Genomic DNA, 18,801 nt, shown 5'->3' on the forward strand with positions numbered 1-18,801 from the left:
ACCTAACCTATTCTAATAAATTACCACAATTATTACCGATTAAATTATTAGAATAGGTTAGGTTAGGTTAGAACGTGCGTCCCCACTGTCTCCTTTTCTTTTTTTTCTTGGTTAAAGTCCAGACACATGGATTGCCATGGCGGCTTACCTCTGATTCCGGCAAAGAAAAGAAAAGGAAACAGTGGGGATGCACGTTCTAACCTAACCTAACCTATTCTGATAAATTATCATAATTATTACCAATTATGTTATTAGAATAGGTTAGGTTAGGTTAGGTTAGAACGTGCATCCCCACTGTTTCCTTTCGTTTGCTGGAATCAGTGGTGAGCCGCCAGCGCTGCTGCGGCACAGCAGCCGCCGCCGTTCGCTCGCGTTGTCACGTGACACGTCGTCTCCAAAGCGGTCTGGTTTCCAGGCTAAAACAGGAAGAGCCGCCATGACAGTCTACGACCCTAAACATTAACCTATTTTTCTGTGACTGCTGTGCAAAGCAATCAGTTTTAACCTTATTACTAATATAAAAGCTGTCATCTGTGTGCATGTGTGAATTCCTTATAACTCCTGCAATTTTTGTCCAATCCAGATGAAATTTTGGTTATATTGTGGTGTACCACCATATTGTTCTGTTGTATAAAACGAAAATATGTAGATATTTTCCTATCTCCTTTCTTCCCTCTTTGTCCTTTGTTCTATGGAACATTCTAGAAACTTCTAACCACATGGAGTGAATTGACCTACTTGGGAAACAAAGGGGAAAGGGGAGCCCTGAGGGTGAGAATGAGGGGGAACGGACCAGCGTTGCCAGATTTGGCTACTTTGCGCCAAATTGGGTTACTTATTTTTCAGTTTGGCGTTAAAAAAAAGCATTTGGCGCCCTGGCTACTTTTTGGGCTACAAAAATTTGACTTGGCTACATTTTGGGCTGATTACACAAATTATTCCATCCTTTGTTTTGCACACAGAATGGTAATACTTGTTGTGCTGTCTACTCGTTTTGTTTTTAAACAAAGTATAATTTATATAAGTTTTATAATTTATTTATTTTTGGTATTAAAATGGGAAAATGGACAAATTATTCTCGGTCCTTTCAGAAAGAATGGCTTCAAGAAAAAAATCTTAAACGTGCTTACCTTTAAGATTTTTTTCTTGAAGCCATTCTTTCCAAAAGGACCGAGAATACTTTGGGGAAATTTTCCTCATTAAGTTGCATTTTTAAATATTTTGGCAAATGGTGTAATTTTAAATTTACTTAATTAAATTTAAACTTTTTAAAAAGATAGCTCCAGTAAGTATTCAGTCATGCTTGACAGGAGACTTTTTAGTTTATAAAAGCTTATTTTTTAAAGAAAATTTAATATAAATTCCAGATAAATGATATCCTAGAAAGAAAGAAATAAGAAAAGAAAATGCATCTATAAACAAAAATGACTAATGGTAAATGCTATGCTATACGGAATGGTACCAAACATGGTTACTAGGGCGAAATTTTTATAAATTTTAATTGTTTTTGATAAAATTAGTAACAAATAACGTTACGCTAATTGCAACTGTTTGCCAATGTCAGCTTCTTGTAAATGTCTTATATAGTGTTACATGTAACATACAAAATTCATATATTACAAGAATGCTATTATTCCTCAACAACAATCAAATGAGCAAAATGAACATGAAGTACTAAAATTTGAAATTATTACGTTGAAAAATCACTGGTAAAATCATCATCATCAGAATCTTTTTCACTAGAATGTTTTTGTATGGTTGAAGCAGATGATGATTTCCAAGTTTAACATTTATCGCTGTAAGAACTTGATTTTGTAGTTTAGTTTTCATTAAACTTAATTGCAAAAAAATACGTTCAACTGCTGCATTTGAATGAGGAAGCAATAAAAACATCTATTTACTGTCAAAGTAAAGTAAAAAAATACAGAAATATAGAATAAAAATGAATATTTCGAAAGGAAAGATATTAGGATTTCATGAATGGTACTAGGAAAATGGTGTTGGGTATCTTCGTACTGGGACAAGTAAAAAGGTACTAGATTAGTACAAAAGTACTAGGTAGAACAACACCTGGTACAAAAGTAGCCAACGGCTACTTTTAAAAATTATTTGGCTACAAGGGCAAAAAACATCTGGCAATGCTGGAACGGACACTGCTAGCCCGGACTTCGGAGAGGAAGGACGTGTATGAGAGATCTCTGGACTGTTTTAGCAGCAGTCAGAGATATAGACCTGGACAGACCCACAGAACTTTGGCATAAAAGCATGCACGAGATTTGTGAAAAAAGATTCCTTCTTCAGTGTAGAGGACATTTTTCACCTGTTCCCCCCCAGTGAACCGAGAAGAGTACGTATTGGCCATCTTCATTAAAACTAGAGCGTCGACCACCATTGGGTACCCATCTCTCATTCCTCTTTCAATCTATACATCTTAAATTCTGTCCCTTTCTGTTTTATTCTTGATAATTAGTTTTAAGTCTTAGATATATATGTATTTTGTCACGATCGAAATTGTCAGTTGGATCTCGACTTTGTCGCGGGTTTTGTCTCAACATTCCTACCTGCGTGTGGGATTCTTTGTTCCTACGGGTAAGCCCAGTACCTAAAGGAGTGTCAGAATCGAAAGATCCTGTAGAACTTAAATTTAAAAGGAGTAACCAACCGGTGAAAAATAAAGGTTTTTTTTTCATTGTTTTATTCGTATTCCCTTTTTGCTTTAACAACTCACCATTCGGTGACCACAATATTCATTTTATGTTCCAGTGGAAAGTATACACTACTTATTTTGCAGAAATATTAGCTATAGAATAAACATTTTATCGATTTCAGATCGGTGATTGCACTTACATTGCAGTAATGTCAGTGACCATGTGATGTTCATACTCAACAAGGAAATTTCCGTTAAGTTGCATTTTTAAATATTTTGGCAAATGGTGTATTTTAAACATACTTCATTAAATTTAAACTTTAAAAAAAGATAGCATCATCATGTCACTTCTACAACAAATTTTTTAAAAATCTTTCTATAGTGATTATATTATCCTATTGAAAGTAACAATGTAATGCACCCATTATTTAGAAAGTGTTTTGCTCATCTAACTTATTGTACATACAATTCATCTTTGTTTTATCAATGTGGAATTAAGAACTGGCTTAATCAAGGGTTGCAGGAAATCACGTCAATCATCAAAACAATATAAAGCTGTCTGTTATTAAAGATACTAAAGGAAGACAGCAAGGAAATCTTTAAAAAGATTTTAATATTAAAGACCTAAATCTGTTTGTGTGTGTAAGTGAATTCTCTATAACTCTTTTTTTTTTTTTTTTTTTTTTTTTTTTTTTTTTTTTTTTTTTTTTTTTTTTTTTTTTTTTTTTTTTTTTTTTTTTTTTTTTTTTTNTTTTTTTTTTTTTTTTTTTTTTTTTTTTTTTTTTTTTTTTTTTTTTTTTTTTTTTTTTTTTTTTTTTTTTTTTTTTTTTTTTTTTTTGTCTGCTTTAGGTAAAATTTTATTTTGTTACTCTTTATGTCACAACAGATAGTATAAACTACTTCATTTATAGACATATTAACAACTTTTGAATTTCTTGAAATTTCTACTCTTCTCAATTCTTCAATGTCTACTTTCTCATAAAGTGTATTCTGTCATGCTTGACTGGGGAATTTCTAGTTACAGTATAATTTTCTTCTTATTTGGTTTTAATAACCTTGATATACTTCCAGCTATTATAATGTCTTTTCTCAAACTTATCACAAAAACCACAAATGACTTGAAGTGATTGTTTTTTCAATTTAACTCAGTAACCAGTTGAATGATGAGAAATTTTTATTAAACTTTTAAGTTGATATCATTATATCAATATCAATATGTAACTAGTTCAAATACCATTATTTTCTAGAAATTATCACATCCACAGACCAATCAACAACTTTATTTTACCCAATTGGGTAAAATAAAGTTGTATTTTTTGAGTCTGTGGATGTGATAATTCCTAGAAAATAATGGCATTTGAACTGATTACATACTGATATTTGAAAAATGGAATAGAAGTGAAAAGATAAATTTTAAGTTGATAATTGCATTCTTAATAATAACATAACTTACTGAGGAGGGGTGAGTAATACATTTGAAATGCATATTGGAATTAGTACACAGGAACAAAATGAAATGAAAAAACTTAAGTCACTTTGATCATTGTGATAAGTTGGGAAAAGGCATTCAAATGACCAGAAGTATCAATATATCAAGATTTTTCATTGTTCAAATATATCAAAGTTTAATAAATGGGAATTGATATACAGTATTTAAATACAAATTCTATCTAGATTCAACTTGCACCCAGCCTCACAATGCAGAGTTTTGCCAAACCCTACATCTATGTAATTGATTGCAACAAATGAGATTCTTATGTTAATTATGTAATCACCATGATTATATGTGCTAAATGCTTATAATAATTTGGTAGTAAATACATTTTTTTTTAAAACTTCTTTTTAGTTTCCAGACAAAATTTTCTGGTAATTAATGATAATCTGACAACCAAAAATTTTGAGTCCTGTAATATTATTATTAATATATGTATTGATAAATGATATATGATCTTTTCACTACATTTTAACATCTAAGTACAAGTATTACTAAACAATTAAAATATAATTTTTTTTAGCAACTTCAAAATGGATAAAATTTTTTATCGATTCTGGCTTACCACCTAATGTATCTGCAAATTACGCAATTATTTTTACGGATCATCGAATTCAAATGGACATGCTGCTTGATTTGTCTAAAGAATATCTTTTTGATATGGGGATAAGAACATTAGGTGATGTTATTGCAATATTGAGACATGCAAAAATTGCTCATAATCAGGTGAGTAATAAATTCTTAGAAACACAATAATCTCTCTTAATAAAATAATAATTATGCTTTAAGAAGTAAAGACAAATTAAAGAATTAGTGAATAATTAAATATCATTCATCTAGAAATTTTTTATAAAGAAAGATTATCTATATCAGTGATATTTTAATTGTGATTCTACCTAGCATTTTGTTGACTTTTACAAACACTTTTAATGTACGAAGGTCATTCTAAAAGTAAAGAACATTTGTTTCTCTAGATATTTTTATTTAAGATAATGAAACAAAACTTATTTTACAACACATATGATTCCTTAGCTATATTTCTACATAGTCACCATACAAATTTAAACATTTGTCATAGTGTATAATCAGCTTTTCTATGCCTTCTGCACACTCAGTTACCACCAAGTTCTTGAACCAGTCATTAACAACCTCTTTCAGTTTGTTGTCACTTCCATAGTGATTCCCGGCTAAAAAATCCTTCAATTTTGGGAAAAGATGGTAATCACTTGGAGCCAAGTCTGGGCTATAAGGAGGATGTTCAAAAACTTCCCACTTAAACTGCTGAAACAAGTTCTTCTTCAACGTAGCAGCATGCAGACATACATTATCCTGAATAAGCACAATTTTTCTGGACAAAAATTCCTGCTGTTTGTTTCGAACTGAAGCTTCATTCATCACATTACCATAAACCTTGGTTATCTGTCTATGAATTTTGATAGGGTGGACTTTTTTCGCATTGAAAAAGTGCATTACACTATGAACCTCACACTTGGCGGAATCTTTAATTTTGTCACACATTTCAAAGTCACACTACAAACAGTAAATGATTGTTGCAGCTCACTGTTAGCATCAGACTGGCGAGAAAAAATGGGAAAGTCCATGACACTGTAATGGGGGTGGTGGGAGAACTGTGTGGCTCATCAGATCAAAACATTCTTTTCTTTTAGAATGACCCTCATATGATAAAAATTAATACTGTATTTTGATAGCATTGAAAGAATATTTTTTGAAGTTGTATTTAAAAAATTATCTTTTAGTAAGATTTCTTTGTTTCATATTCAGAACTAAATTATTAAGATTTATTTTAAAAAGTTTGTTGCATTTAAAATTTTTATACTTAAAAAATTAACTTCTATCATGAGGTTTCAATGAATCAGATTTAGTGAAGATATCAATAGACTTTGTTGAAGGTTTAAAATGTTTTAATTTAATCTATACTTTTAACTTTTAAAATCAAATAAAAAATTAATTTTAACAGAAAATTATTCTCTATACTTATTTCAAATTTACAAATAAGTATTTGAATTTCTCTTGTTATTAAATTATGAATAATAAATCTTAAATATATATATATGTATATATTAGGCTGTTAAAGAAAAAATGATTATTGTAGAGAATAATCAAGCTACATCAAGCCCCTTAAGAAAGTCTACACGTAAGTATTTTAAATTGTTTTAAACTGTCTATTGTCAGTTTTTTTAATGTCAAATTTAAGGGAATAGATTAAAAGCAAAAATCATTTAAAGTGTCTGAGCTATTTTGAAATAGTTTTCCTGGTATAATTTTTATTAGATTTATTTAGGAATTGTTAGTTTATGCTTCACATTTTTAACATTATATTTAATATTTCAGTCTGTACAAATATAGTTAATAATCAATAATATGAAAGGAGAACAAAACATAAAAATAGAAACTAAGGTTATATCCAAATTTAAATACATCTGGAAGCGATGGCTTGCTCAGGGTCCAGGTGGCACAACTGGCAAGCGCATCGCACGGCAAGCAGAGGCTGTGGATTCAAGCCATGCCCCGGGTCAGATAAAAAATAGTTTGAGTAGATTATAAATTAATCTAAATACAGTAGAGCATCAATTATCCAAATGTTAATCAACTGAAATGTCAATTAATCGAAAGCTTTCCAATCAGCAAATTTAAATTTCTGCTAGTGCTGTGGTGCTGCAATCTTTGGCTATGTCTTGGGCTGCTCCAATATTATTTTTGTTTGTGTGCATGTTTTAGCTGGCAGCATGTGAGGATACTTAAGGACGTGCCAGAATTTCAACATGGGATAGGTTAATATATTTTCTCATACATAATCGATTATCTGAAAAATCGATTTCCTGAACAACCCCAGTCCCCAATTGATTCGGATAATCGATGCTCTACTGTAATATGATAATACTTCTCAAGATTTAGTGATTTTATTCTATATGAATTTAACTCTAATACTGTAATAAAAAAAGGTTAAACATATGGAAAAATATTAAGTTTATAAATTTTATTTTTTGACTGTTTTTCTTTAAAATCATAGAAAAATTTTATTTTACTATATTTTATATTTTAGTTGTAAGAGAATTCACAAAGTAATATATTTAGTGCTTCTTATTTGTTCATTGCAAATTTTTTAATTTATAAAATTATAATTGTCATATAATTAATAAAAATAGAAAAAAAATTTAATGATGATAATGAATATGAATAAAAATAAAATGAACTATTAGATACCAATATTAATTTAGTCTGATACAAGTAGAGTTAACATTATATTATTTATTTTAATTAGAGATGAGCAAATATCATTTTTCTTAACTTTGAATATTAATCAAATCAACTATTTGGAGTACTTGAATACTCTGAATATTTAGTGAATTTAATTACCTTACATAACTTGTTTTATTTATTTCAATATATTAATAAAGTAAAACAAAAAGTAAAAAGAAAAACGATTTACTCTATTTTAAGAAATGAAACTTCAAACTTTTAATTTTAACTGAGTTTTAAAGTAGATTTTTATTTTCAGTACTCTTATCTCAACTGCAATAACAAATAACTGAAAACAAAAATTCAAAAACATTTGGGATTTAGTCTGCTTCTTTTCTTGTCACAAATTAAACCATGGGTACTGAAGAGTCTGTATACTGTGGTAGATACAAGAGAATACCTTTGACACACAACTAAAATTTATTTGTTTGAATTTCAAAACATTTTAAAAAATATTTATGATGGTAAAGACTGTTTATCAAAGTATTCAAAACATAATCATTGTGCAGTTCATAAAAGGTCTTACTAATTGTTCAAATGTTTTAAATTTTTGAGTTAGTTCCTCTTTGGTATTTCTGGATTTTCCACTGTATCTGACTGTAACTACATGATATTTTAGGTATTTGAAATATTCAAATTAATATTTTTTTATAATGTAATATTTGATACTTCAAATATCAAAAACTTTTTAGTATTTGAGTATTCATAGCTATTATTTGCCCATCTCTAATTTTAATATCTATATATATATAGTTTTCAAACCTTAATCTTTTTATTTGTTGATAATACTTTCAGTTTGCTTAGCATTTTAATTTATTAATTCTATATATCATGATGATTGCCTTCTCATAAAAACTGTTTTTATATGATCAAACAACTACATGCTTTTCAAAAATTACTACAGAAATTCTGTCCAAGATTTCAGTAAATCTACATCATTATTTGCATATTAGTATTTTATTATTTGAGAAGATTCAGAATTATAATTATCATTATGATAACATAGAATCAATCATTTTGCCTGAACAAATATTTTTACATTGTTATTTACGATCAACATACTTAAAAGCATATTTATTTTAAGATAATTTGATGTAAATTATGTCATATTTTTAAAACTGAAAAAGAATTTTTTTTATAAAGTTTATGTATAATGATTGTTGAGAATAGAATTGTGACAATGTTTCATAGGTTTTGTTAAAAAAACATAGTTATATTTGTAATCTAATTAACTATATGCTTGTATCAACCAGAAAAATTTTACATTTAAATTGCCTAATAATACTTTTAAAGACTGTTTTTCTGTAAATTTTAAGATTTAATGTTTTTGAATTGAAAGTATTTATTATAAAATAAATGAAATGAAGTTTTTTAAAGTATTTATTATATTGATTTCATTGGTATATTGGAATTGCTTCAATTAATATTTTTACATGAAAAGACCAATATTGATATCAATTAGAAGAGTATTTACAGTATAATAGATATAATAGAACATATATAATAGAATCAAATTTTAAATTTTTATTTTAAAAGTTAGCATAAATATTAGCCATTTGTTATCATTATACGATTCTTATTGATCTGTTGTCCTAAATATATTAAAACTTTTATTGGTGTATATTTTGGTGAAGTGGTAATTGACCAGAAGATTACAACTCTAATTATAAGTAGAGATGATGTGATACTGAATTTTGCCAATACAACCAACACTGATAATTTTTCAACTGATCCAATCTGATCTGATACTTGCTTCTATCTACACTTAAAGGTGTTAATAATAAATGGAAGCCTGAAAGCTGATTGCTTTAGAGAATATTCAGTTTGTTCACTAACTATTTAAATTTAAATATTAAAAAATAAAAGTTTACAAATCAATTTTTAGGACTGATTAATGTTGAAAATATGTTTTAAAATCAAACAATAATTTATGAAGTATAAATTTTTTTTGTAATAATAATGCATTTAATGTTAAAATATCTTTCATTTTTACTTAAATATTTTAATTTATTTAATTAATGATTTAATTATGAATATATTATAATGATTTAATTATGAATATATTCCTTGGAAAAAATATTTTTATAAAGTTTAATATCTAATATATAAAATTTTTCAGTCTGTTCTATATAAAACTTCTTAGTTTTACTATTATCTGTATGAACATTATTTATTTATTTTATTTCATCTGTTCAATCAGAAGGGGTTCAAATTGAATGTTTTATTTCAAATGAAAGAAATATTGAAGTTTCTTTCATAGTTTATAACACTGCTATAATATAATTTATAGATATAATTGCTTTAAAAAATTACTTGAACTAAAAAGCTATGTCCTATTAAGTTAAATTAAAAACCATCATACAAAACATTAAGCTAATTTATATAATGTTTGATATTTATTGATTTATAAATTATAATTGATTTTAATTTATGGTTTTATTTTGTAGTATCAATTGTTTTATATCTATAATCAATTATAATATTAATATAAATATATAAGATAAATAATTTGTAAAGAAATATTTATCTTATATTACAGAAAAATATAATTATTATTATTATTATTATTATTACAGAAAATACTTTTAGCCCTAAGTATAATTAAATTTTGTTTTTACTTTGATGCTTGAGTGTTTGTGCCCATTATCATTGGTATGATAAGCCCTTACTATTATCTGCCTCATGGTTATAGATATTTTAATTAATTTAAATGTAGTTATTATGTTTATTTATCTGAAAATGTGTCAATCCATATATAGGTCAACCCCCAATTTTTTTGTTTTTTTTCCAGAAACAAATATACGGTATCCTTAATATACTGTAAATTGATCTAGATAATACTTCATATGAATCTTATTTATGAACATATCACAAATTCTACCAACCATTGGTCAACTAGATTTAGGCCCACAAAGCTATTTCCATATTTGATGAAACTGTCCCAGTGAGAACTTCATTTTTCTTTAATTACATATGTTTTTCTCAGATATGTTTAGCATGCAGATAGCCATGCTATTGTTGTTTTTATCAGCATATTTTATGCACATAAGCTTGAATTTTGCATCAAAGCTTCTGTGAGGACAGTGGGATATTTACTTTTTGTTCAGGTCAAACTTTCATTCAACAATTCATTTCTATTCATTAAGAAATAAATGTTATAATGAAGGATTTCTTGCAACACCTTACAAGAGTGAAATATAGAGCATAGAATATCATGTTGTGGCTTAATTATAATCTTACATTATAAAAAATAATTTTATTTGCTTAGAATATCACACTAATTTATTTTATGAAAAAAAAATGAAACATGATTAGGTATATTGAACAAGGTGAACAGACTAATTTTTTTTTCACATTAATATTTAAGGCAAATTCACTTATAGATTGAGAATGTATTTTTAAACCTAAAATTCAGAAAAACAATTGACTTATATTTGAAAAAATATGGTATATCATTTTATCATAAAATAATAATTAAAAATAAAAAAGTGGGAATTATCAAAGATTATTAGGTTTTGAAGTTTAATTAATTAATTAATTATTATATTTAATATATTGGATTGTTCAGAAAGTAATTTTGTTTTTTTCCCCCGTGGAAAAAAAAGACAATATTTTTATAATAAATAAATATTTTATTGAATTATATATCGACCATTTTTGTCAAATGCCTGTTGTCATCATTTCTAGTAGTAGCATGATTTCACATTCATAAAAGGTTGATCATTGCTTACAAAAAACTGATCCAAGTGATTTTTGACATAGTCATTTCAAGTAAATGTCTTACAGTTAAAAAAGTTTGTATAGAGCAGAACAAGTAATAATCTGAGTGTGCTCAATCTGGCAAATATGGTTGGTGTGATAGCAGGTCCCATCTAAGTTATAACAGTTTCTGACTAGTTACCAAACTTGTGTGAAATTTGGCATTATTGTGGTAAAACACTACACCTGTTTTTTTTATCAATTCTAGTTGCCTTTTCTGTTTGATGATATTACTCAATTTGTTTACTTGATGGCAGTATACTTTTGGATCAATTGTCTGGTAAAAGCTCCAAAAAACAAATTTCTTTAAAATTCCACCAAAGAGAGCATTTCTCTTTAAGAACATATGGAACCCATATATCAAGCTTTGAAACGAAACCAATTTGTTTCAAGTAATTATAAACAGTTCAATTTGACAAATTTAATCTTTTAGTGATTTCACGTGTTGTTATTCGGCAGCTTGCTTCAATCAGTACCTTTATTTTTTCATTGGCTTCAATTGGCCATCCAGAACGTGGTGCATCTTCAATATTGAAATTGCCAGAACGAAATTTTGTAAACCAGTTTTGGCACTGTCGTTCTGTCAATACATCTCCATACACATCACACAATTTTTTTCTCACTTGAACAGCATTCTTACCTTTTCGGTAAAGAGCAAAATATGCCAAAAATGCTGCTTTCGATCTTCCATATTTGAAGGGACACAAAAAATAAACAATTGCACAAAATCAAACAAAATTTTTTACAAATAAGCCTTAGAATGCTAGCTGTCAAAATATATAATGATAATATGGTTTAGAATGAAAATGGTGGGAAAAATATGAAATATCTATCTAGTGGTAAAAAAAATGAACTTACTTTCTGAACAGATAATTTACAGAGAAAGCCTAATGTCAGTTTAAACATTTTAGAAAAATAATAAGTTATTTCAATATCTTTATTGGGCAGCAGTTTGAAAAAATTGTAGACCTATAAATTTCCACTGTCGTCCATCTGTCTGTTTTTTCTTAATCTCACGAACAGAGTTAGATAGATGAAAGACAAGACTAGATAAGGAAACCTTAGGGGCAGGAGGCCCTGATTAACTATATAAAAACTTCAGTGCAAATCAGAAGTCATGTTATTTCAATTCAAAAATTTTCCCTTGAATTATTAGTTAGATGACCGGCACGACTCTCTTGTAAAAGGAAAAGCATTATGTACAGGGGGCAAGCCACTACTAATTTGAGGTGGAGAGCATATATTTTAAGTTAAATAAATTAAAAATATGATTAAAAATTGCAGCCAGGCATTGTGTGATGTCACAATAAATAATTGCTCACCATTTATAACATTATTTCATTATCTTTATTCATATTATCATCACATTTTCTAAAAAATATTTTTTAATTTTTTAGACAATGTAAACATGTAATTATATATAGAATGCTTCTTTACTTTTTTACATTATTCAGTTATGTAATGTTACATAGCTTTGATTCAGTTTTTCAATTAGTAGATTGGAAGAAGTCTTTAAAAGCATGTAAACTGTTTGAAGTTGATATTAATATTACCTTGAGTTATCTGTAGTCTACTATATTTTGAGAGGAAGTATGAGTTTATTTATGATATGAACCAACAGCTCATAAATATAAAAAGAGAATAATAATTCTACTCTGTCAGAACATTTTTAAAAAAATATGTATATCTCTTTAATGAATTGTATTCAACCTGACAAAACAGTTAATGGAAACCTGACAAAACAAGTTAATGGAAACAACAGTTATGGTTTAAGGGGTATTTTGTTATGAAAATCAACTGTTTTATGCTAATATATAATTCCTAGTTTATTTTTGATTATTATTATTTTCCAAGTAAACAATAATATTGTTATTGATCATTATTTTCATATGAAGATCACATACTGTCAAAATAATAAAATAGTGTAATGGATTGAAAACAACTTATTTGTTGAAAGTATGGAGTTTTAGGATTTTAATTGTGTTATCACCATACTTCTAGTATCAGATCTTCAATATAAATTTTAATGAAAATTGTTAACTTTCAGCTGCAAGTAGAATGTTGGATCATTATACCAGAAGAGTAACTAAACCTAATGATTCATTAAATGAGTCAGGGGTTAGAAAATTGACTGAAACTGAAAAATTCAGTGAAGGTAAACATTTTTAATATACCTATTTCAGTCTTTTTTTTTTTTTTTTGAACTAACAAAGGGATAAGTCTTGCAAACATGTAACAAAAGTTTGTTTTTGAGGAACTTAAAACTTATTTATTTTAACTGTGGTCAAATATCATAGAAATTATTTAACTACTGTTAACCATATTAACTAATAACCAACTACTATTAACTGTTATTTTATTGAAGACTAACCATTTAATGTATATTATTGTTAAATTTGTAATTTTACCATAATATAATTATTATTTTTTTGTGATGTTGCAATGGGTTTAAAAACAATATTTTAGTTTTGTGTTATTTAAATTCTATCTATGTTATTCTTTATTATAGAAAATACAGTTTTATTTAGTTTGTTATATTTCTTTTCTTGTTTCTTCTGAATTAATGTATTGAGAAGGAGTAAGAAAATAAATTAATTCAATGAATAAAAGTGTAATTGAATATAAATATATTCATGCTACCAAAAATTTTCATCAAAATATTTATTTACAAACTTAATTACTTGCATTCTTGGTTTGCATACAGATGTCTTAATATTGTTCTATAGTTATGAAAATTTTGAATGAATTATATTGTTGATAGTTTATTTGTCTATTTATCAGTGGCATGCCATGACATTTGATGATAGGGAAGCTGTGTTTATGTAAGAAGCCGGCTTCCAGGGGCATCAGTTAATTGCACGTCAATGATGGTCTAGGGTCCATTCATATCATTTATTCAATAAGCCAGTAAAAACCGTAGACTTCTCTAAATGTATTTTTAATATCACAGTTACATTCTGAATCGCTAGCCACAATATAAGGGCTAAAATTAAAAATAAAATAAAATAAAAACTTACTTGATGAAATAAAAATGTGTGGTGGATGTACATACCTGGTACAAAATATTCTTCAATTGTATGAATATACTTTTAAAGAAAATTATAATTAAATATAGCTTTATAAAGAAACATACATAAAAATAACATAAAATATTCTTTATTGTTTAAATCTTAGCCACTTAGTCAAATGGCTCTCTACCAGTGGCTAATGATTGGGATCAGATGGTCCTGCAGTGTATGCATGCATGCAGGCTGTCAAATCCTGAGGGTGCCGATACTGGTCAATGTCAAATACCTCTTTTGTCACATCACTAGTATATCTCAAAGGACCCGACGGGGCTGATGTAGATTTTAAACGTTTCTCACCATAGCTGTAAAAATCTAAATATGTTAAACTTAATAGTCATTTGTTTTCTAACTAATTCATTTTAGGACCAAGTGTCCTCAGAAATTTCCAAAATTTACAACTTTTTGGTCACTCTCATTGAACTGGAAAAATTTNAAAAATCTAAATATGTTAAACTTAATAGTCATTTGTTTTCTAACTAATTCATTTTAGGACCAAGTGTCCTCAGAAATTTCCAAAATTTACAACTTTTTGGTCACTCTCATTGAACTGGAAAAAATTTCTGTCTTTATTATATTAATAATACAAAGAAATCAGTCTCCACTGTACTTGGCTAGAGATGGTTCGGTTAAGCTTTTGTTTAAGTAAAATTCCGGCTCTTTCATCAGGGTTTTGTTTATGTCCCCAATTCCCTAATCACTTAATTATTTAACTACTACTTAAGTAGAAATAACTTGAAACCAGTTACTTTGTACTCAAATATTTGTAGTCTTGGGAAAAAAGTGGAAAGACAAATTTTTATGACAAATGGATATATAAATCGTAAATTTAAGGAAAATAAATTCTAGAGCTTTTTCTGTACCTTGTGCATCTCTCTCATTCATTAAATTCAGTTGTAAATGATGCTGTTAAAGTAACAGTTAATTTTTTAACATTATACAAGAATTGTACATGTTTTTTTCTACATCCCTTTAAAAATGGGGGATATACCAAATTGTAATATCATTGGTTTAACATTGAAATCCGTGAGTAATATAAAATCGGAGAGCGGAATAAAAATATCAAATATTTTAATGAATTTTTTTTAAAACTCCTATCAACTATACAGAACTATCATAAAAACATATCAGTAAATTCTTATCGGTTGGGTTAAGTTATAAATCTACTCGTTATTCACATAATCGAAATATCTAGCAGGCAGGTGGCTAACAGCCCAGAACCGGTCCTGGATAGAATTGGATGCGGTATACGTGTAGCATCCACCCAAGGTCCTAGGCTTCCACTGGCTAAACAGGGTGAGGTTGGTGCTCTGTAAAGCGCATGCGCGAATCTGGCTTTTTGGATGATGACAATACAGTGCTTCCACTTTGCCACTAATATTTGAATATACAGTAGCAATCTTATCTTTTTTTTCATGTGTAGTATAGAAATTTGTAATAAGATACATAATGCGGTTATAATAAAATATTGTGTGATTATTTTCATATAATTAAAATTAATATGTATTTATTTTTTAGAAAATACAAGAGAAGCGGCGCATTCACCACTTCCAATAATGGCACGCCACTGCTATTTATTAACTTACAGTATATGTAGAACAATAATTTTCCTAAAATATTAGTTTAGCTATAACAGTAATTTAAAACTTCAAAAATTGATATTATAAAAAATAATTTCTGCTATACTTAATAATAATAATAAAGTAATTCCTCATTCTGTCTACAATAGGTTTCTAAATCATGATAAATTTAAAATAATTATTTTTAACAAACTATAACAAACTTAATCTAAATAAAATTAACTTATTACATCTCTTACTTTTGTGAAAATCAATCTTCTAAAATATAAAATTAAAATATAAGATGTACCTCTATTTTAGAAGTAAAATATTTAGGAAAAAGTATTTAATATATTTATGCATCCTGGCACTGGGTACTTTTTAATTTTTTTTTTTTTTTTACCATATTTTAATTTTTAAAAAAAAGTAAAATTAGAATACACACAGGAATTTAATTTAAAACACAGGTTTATTTATCAGTAAAAAACAGGAGTTTAAGAGAAATCATTTACCATTAAAATATTCTACGTAAATGCATGCAAAAGCAACTTTTATACAAAAAAACAAATAATAATATGTTTAATTAAGCAATAACATTTCTATTCAAGAGTTGGGCTAGATAGAGGTTACCTATAGTCTACTGAAGGTTGTTTGAGGAATTTGTTGTCCTGTAGGCAGTCACAACTTTACATATAAGACACAGGGTGATTTTCTTAGCCTTTTTTTAAATAAAAAAAAACTCTTGTATCTTGGGTGCATTTTTCATACAAATTAGAGTTTGGGAGCTTGAAACTCAAGTGATTTGATGAGATCACTTTGATAGAGACTCAACATTCCTATTATAAAAAGTTTAATCAGCTCTTTATGAAGCATATTTAAATTTCTATATCAAATAATTTTGAATCTATTTTGATTTATTCTTAGGGTTTACAAAAAAATATAATCACAGAAAGTAAGAATGAAACTTCATTCTTATTCATTTAACATCTTATTCAAAGAAAATGTTTGTTTGAATCTGACATCATAATGTTTGGTTTGAAACTTTTAATGATATTTTGTTCTCAAGTGTTCTCTAATAGATTTGTTGTTAACTCTGAAGATAAACTAAAATAATTTAAAACATTTGGCACAGAAAATTAAATATGGTCTGAAAAAAATAGTTTGTGTGTTTATTATTGTAATAATAGTAAAGACTTCAAGTTTTAAAAATCACTGTTATGAGGAATTATTATTTTTTTGTGATGTTGCAATGGGTTTAAAAACAATATTTTAGTTTTGTGTTATTTAAATTCTATCTATGTTATTCTTTATTATAGAAAATACAGTTTTATTTAGTTTGTTATATTTCTTTTCTTGTTTCTTCTGAATTAATGTATTGAGAAGGAGTAAGAAAATAAATTAATTCAATGAATAAAAGTGTAATTGAATATAAATATATTCATGCTACCAAAAATTTTCATCAAAATATTTATTTACAAACTTAATTACTTGCATTCTTGGTTTGCATACAGATGTCTTAATATTGTTCTATAGTTATGAAAATTTTGAATGAATTATATTGTTGATAGTTTATTTGTCTATTTATCAGTGGCATGCCATGACATTTGATGATAGGGAAGCTGTGTTTATGTAAGAAGCCGGCTTCCAGGGGCATCAGTTAATTGCACGTCAATGATGGTCTAGGGTCCATTCATATCATTTATTCAATAAGCCAGTAAAAACCGTAGACTTCTCTAAATGTATTTTTAATATCACAGTTACATTCTGAATCGCTAGCCACAATATAAGGGCTAAAATTAAAAATAAAATAAAATAAAAACTTACTTGCTGAAATAAAANGTTTTCACTCATGTTGAATCGGCATCATCAGGCAAACTACTCACCAAATGCTGAAACAAACGTGAGATTGTTGAACATGTGTGCAAAGGGGAGGTATATTTATATATATACTTACAACAGTTGCTGCAGATGGGTAGAAAATACAAGGTAGGTCAAGTTCTGCAAATGCAGCCATGAACTTAAGGATGATTTGAACTCTGCCTGCCTCTACTTTATGTAACATTAAATACTAGTTTACTCTTTTGGTATTTTAAACACCACCCATCTTGTATATTCTACCCATCTGCAGCAACCCTTGTAAATAGATTCTACCCAGTCAATTATCCAGTATTTTCTTTAATGTCAATTTGTAACCAATAATCAACTATTATAAGAACTGAGAGAGGTCATTAAGACCTAAAATGCTTCAATAATTCTAAATTTCTTCAATAAAACTTATATCAACAAGTAGCTTTTAATTCTTTAAAATCCACAACAAAACCAGTAACTGAATGTTTAATTAAATATGTATATACCATGCCAGGGTTGAGCAATGGCTGGCTGAGTGACATGAGTAGGAGTTTACAGGACGAGGACATTAAAGGCGTCCCCAGTTGGCATTGTAAGTAACCAAGGATGGTTATATCATATTTAAATAGGTCTGGAAAAGGAGATGGGACTGGAGGATCAGGTGGTGTAACTGGCAATGCATCTTCACATTAAACAAAAGTTGTGGGTTCAAGTCCCACTCCAAAACCAATTCTTTTCTTCCGGAATATTCTAAATTATTTAATAAATATTAATTTAATTATAATTATTAAATTTAATAAGAAATGGCAATTAATGCTTCCCTCTAATGACAAATTATTTAGTAATTAATTTAAAATATAATCACAGAAAAGTAGCCTGATGTAATCCAATGATGGTTTGGTTATAAGGTAGATATGAGTAATAGAAATGAATATATAAATTATATGCTAAGCATCTGGGAGCATTATCAATAGATACAAAGACTTGGAATTCAAGTCTTCATGTACAGTATTTATATAACTTATACATATATCAATTGATATGATAATTTCAATTATAAGATATAAAGAGACTTCATTTAATCAAAATATTTTTAATTAAAATGAAGAAACAAATATTATTTAATTACTGTATAATATTGTAGAGTTAAATAAAATTTCAACATTTTTG

General features: G+C 27.6%; 1 protein-coding gene across 2 annotated transcripts in view; it reads left to right on the forward strand.

Annotated features, from left to right (window-relative positions):
* LOC111641187 (uncharacterized protein C19orf47-like) overlaps positions 1–18,801 on the forward strand; it is a 42,030-nt gene that overhangs the window by 949 nt on the left and 22,280 nt on the right. The window contains exons 2-4 of one of the 2 annotated variants that reach the window (XM_023387315.1): positions 4,663–4,865; positions 6,225–6,294; positions 13,207–13,314. In XM_023387315.1, the coding sequence (XP_023243083.1) occupies positions 4,663–4,865; positions 6,225–6,294; positions 13,207–13,314 (381 nt within the window). The remainder of the gene's footprint in view (positions 1–4,662; positions 4,866–6,224; positions 6,295–13,206; positions 13,315–18,801) is intronic. The other variant, XM_023387316.1, reaches the window with a different exon arrangement.

The sequence above is a fragment of the Centruroides sculpturatus genome, unplaced genomic scaffold, assembly GCF_000671375.1.
Source record: "Centruroides sculpturatus isolate CEXI.00-Female unplaced genomic scaffold, Cexi_2.0 scaffold1307, whole genome shotgun sequence".
In the NCBI taxonomy this organism is placed as follows: Eukaryota; Metazoa; Arthropoda; class Arachnida; order Scorpiones; family Buthidae; genus Centruroides; species Centruroides sculpturatus.